The 1,481-nt window shown below is 51.2% G+C and overlaps 1 protein-coding gene across 1 annotated transcript; it reads right to left on the reverse strand.

Annotated features, from left to right (window-relative positions):
• Positions 1-465: 465 nt before the first annotated feature.
• On the reverse strand, positions 466-1,481 carry AYO20_02580 (hypothetical protein; the record flags this gene model as incomplete). The annotated part of the gene is made up of 3 exons (XM_022640884.1): positions 466-562; positions 629-1,355; positions 1,412-1,481. 3 exons carry the CDS (start codon positions 1,479-1,481, stop codon positions 466-468), a joined length of 894 nt encoding a protein of 297 aa, XP_022503140.1.

Raw genomic sequence — 1,481 nt, forward strand, 5'->3', positions numbered from 1 at the left:
TGGCGTGGAATAATGCTGATCAAAACGAAGTCTGACATCCCGAGTAGAGGCAACCCGCGGTTTAACTTCGCAGACGAATGCTGAACGTTTGGACCGACAATCGTCATGGTGGTCCGGTCGGAGAATGGATGCTGGCGTATTTGTGAACGATACAACTCCAAAAAGAAATGAGACCTCCATCCGGCGCTCAACACATTAGCAAGTATTGAGACCTGGCGGAGATCATATGAGAAAATGCTCCTTCTCTACCCACCCAGCCATCTGCGCACTCGCATGCTGTCTGGCTGGTGTCAGTGCTAGTGCCGAGTGCCCCTTTCCATGCGTCTTTTGTCTTTTGATCCGGTTTAGTGAAATCCGTCCGAGTATAAAGGTCTTTTCATGGCTGAAGGATCGATTGGAACGATGGCGAAGACACCGTTTTCAAAAAGGGCTGAAAAGGTGCACCAGGCATAGCGAAAGGACACTCTAGCGGGTGCCATTAACCGATCGCTCTGGTAGATCTTTTGGCATCGCAGCTGGAACGGGCGGTTCCTCATCTTCCATATCCAACTCTTCGGGGTGTCTGTATGTCATTATTAGCAACGTCAGTCCAGAAGAAGAAAAGAGATCCAGGAAGTCACCAACTTACCCAAGTAGATTCTTGATGTCCTTCATCTCATAATGCTTCTTTCTCCTCTCTTCAAATTGGCGGTGTTTCTCCTGCTCCTCACGAGTGGGCATGCCGACTTGTTCCTGCAGTCCATCTGCATCACTCCCATCACTGACACTAACATGCTTTTCTTTACTTGATTCCCTCGAAAGATTGTTCGAACCCCTGACAATTCTTTCTTCCTCTAGCGCTGCTGTGGATCGCGGAGACAGTTCCTCTTCAGGCTCGCCGAGCTCCAGACCAGGGATCTCGCTTTCTCGATGTTTTTTGTTCGGCTTCGGAGCCTTCGCCATTTCGACTTCATCGACGTTGACAAAGCGAGGGTCGATAGCCACATCTTCCTCATCATCGTCTTCCATCATGGCGTCTCCATATTGATAGGGTGTCTTTGGTTCGGTGATCTTCATGCGTCCGCCTGATTCCTGCTCAGCCAGATAGAGGTTTGCTTCGTCCCACTTTAGACGCATTTTTTCCGGGTCGTCTTCATGGTTTGCGGCCAACGCGGCCGAGTGACGGCGCGACGCGGATGCCCGTCTAGCGGCAGACGACGAGCGGCGAGGACCGGCATTTTGAAGGGTGTTCTGAAGTACAAGTTCTCTCTCTTCCTTTGGGTCGAGGGGCATATGCGGAGGTAGGTGGAATTCCTCTTTTGAGGGTGAGCCCGGATGGCCGCTGGAAGATGAAAAGGATGGATTCTTCAATATTCCTGCATTACGGGATTAGTGATGAGGATTCCCTGAGCAGAAGACGCTGATAACTCACCCTTCGGCCTAATATTACCGGAACCCGGCTGGTGCAAGGGAGGTGGGGAGTGACGGACTTCGACTGTCAT

The sequence above is a fragment of the Fonsecaea nubica genome, assembly GCF_001646965.1.
Source record: "Fonsecaea nubica strain CBS 269.64 chromosome Unknown Scaff11, whole genome shotgun sequence".
NCBI classification, from domain to species: Eukaryota; Fungi; Ascomycota; class Eurotiomycetes; order Chaetothyriales; family Herpotrichiellaceae; genus Fonsecaea; species Fonsecaea nubica.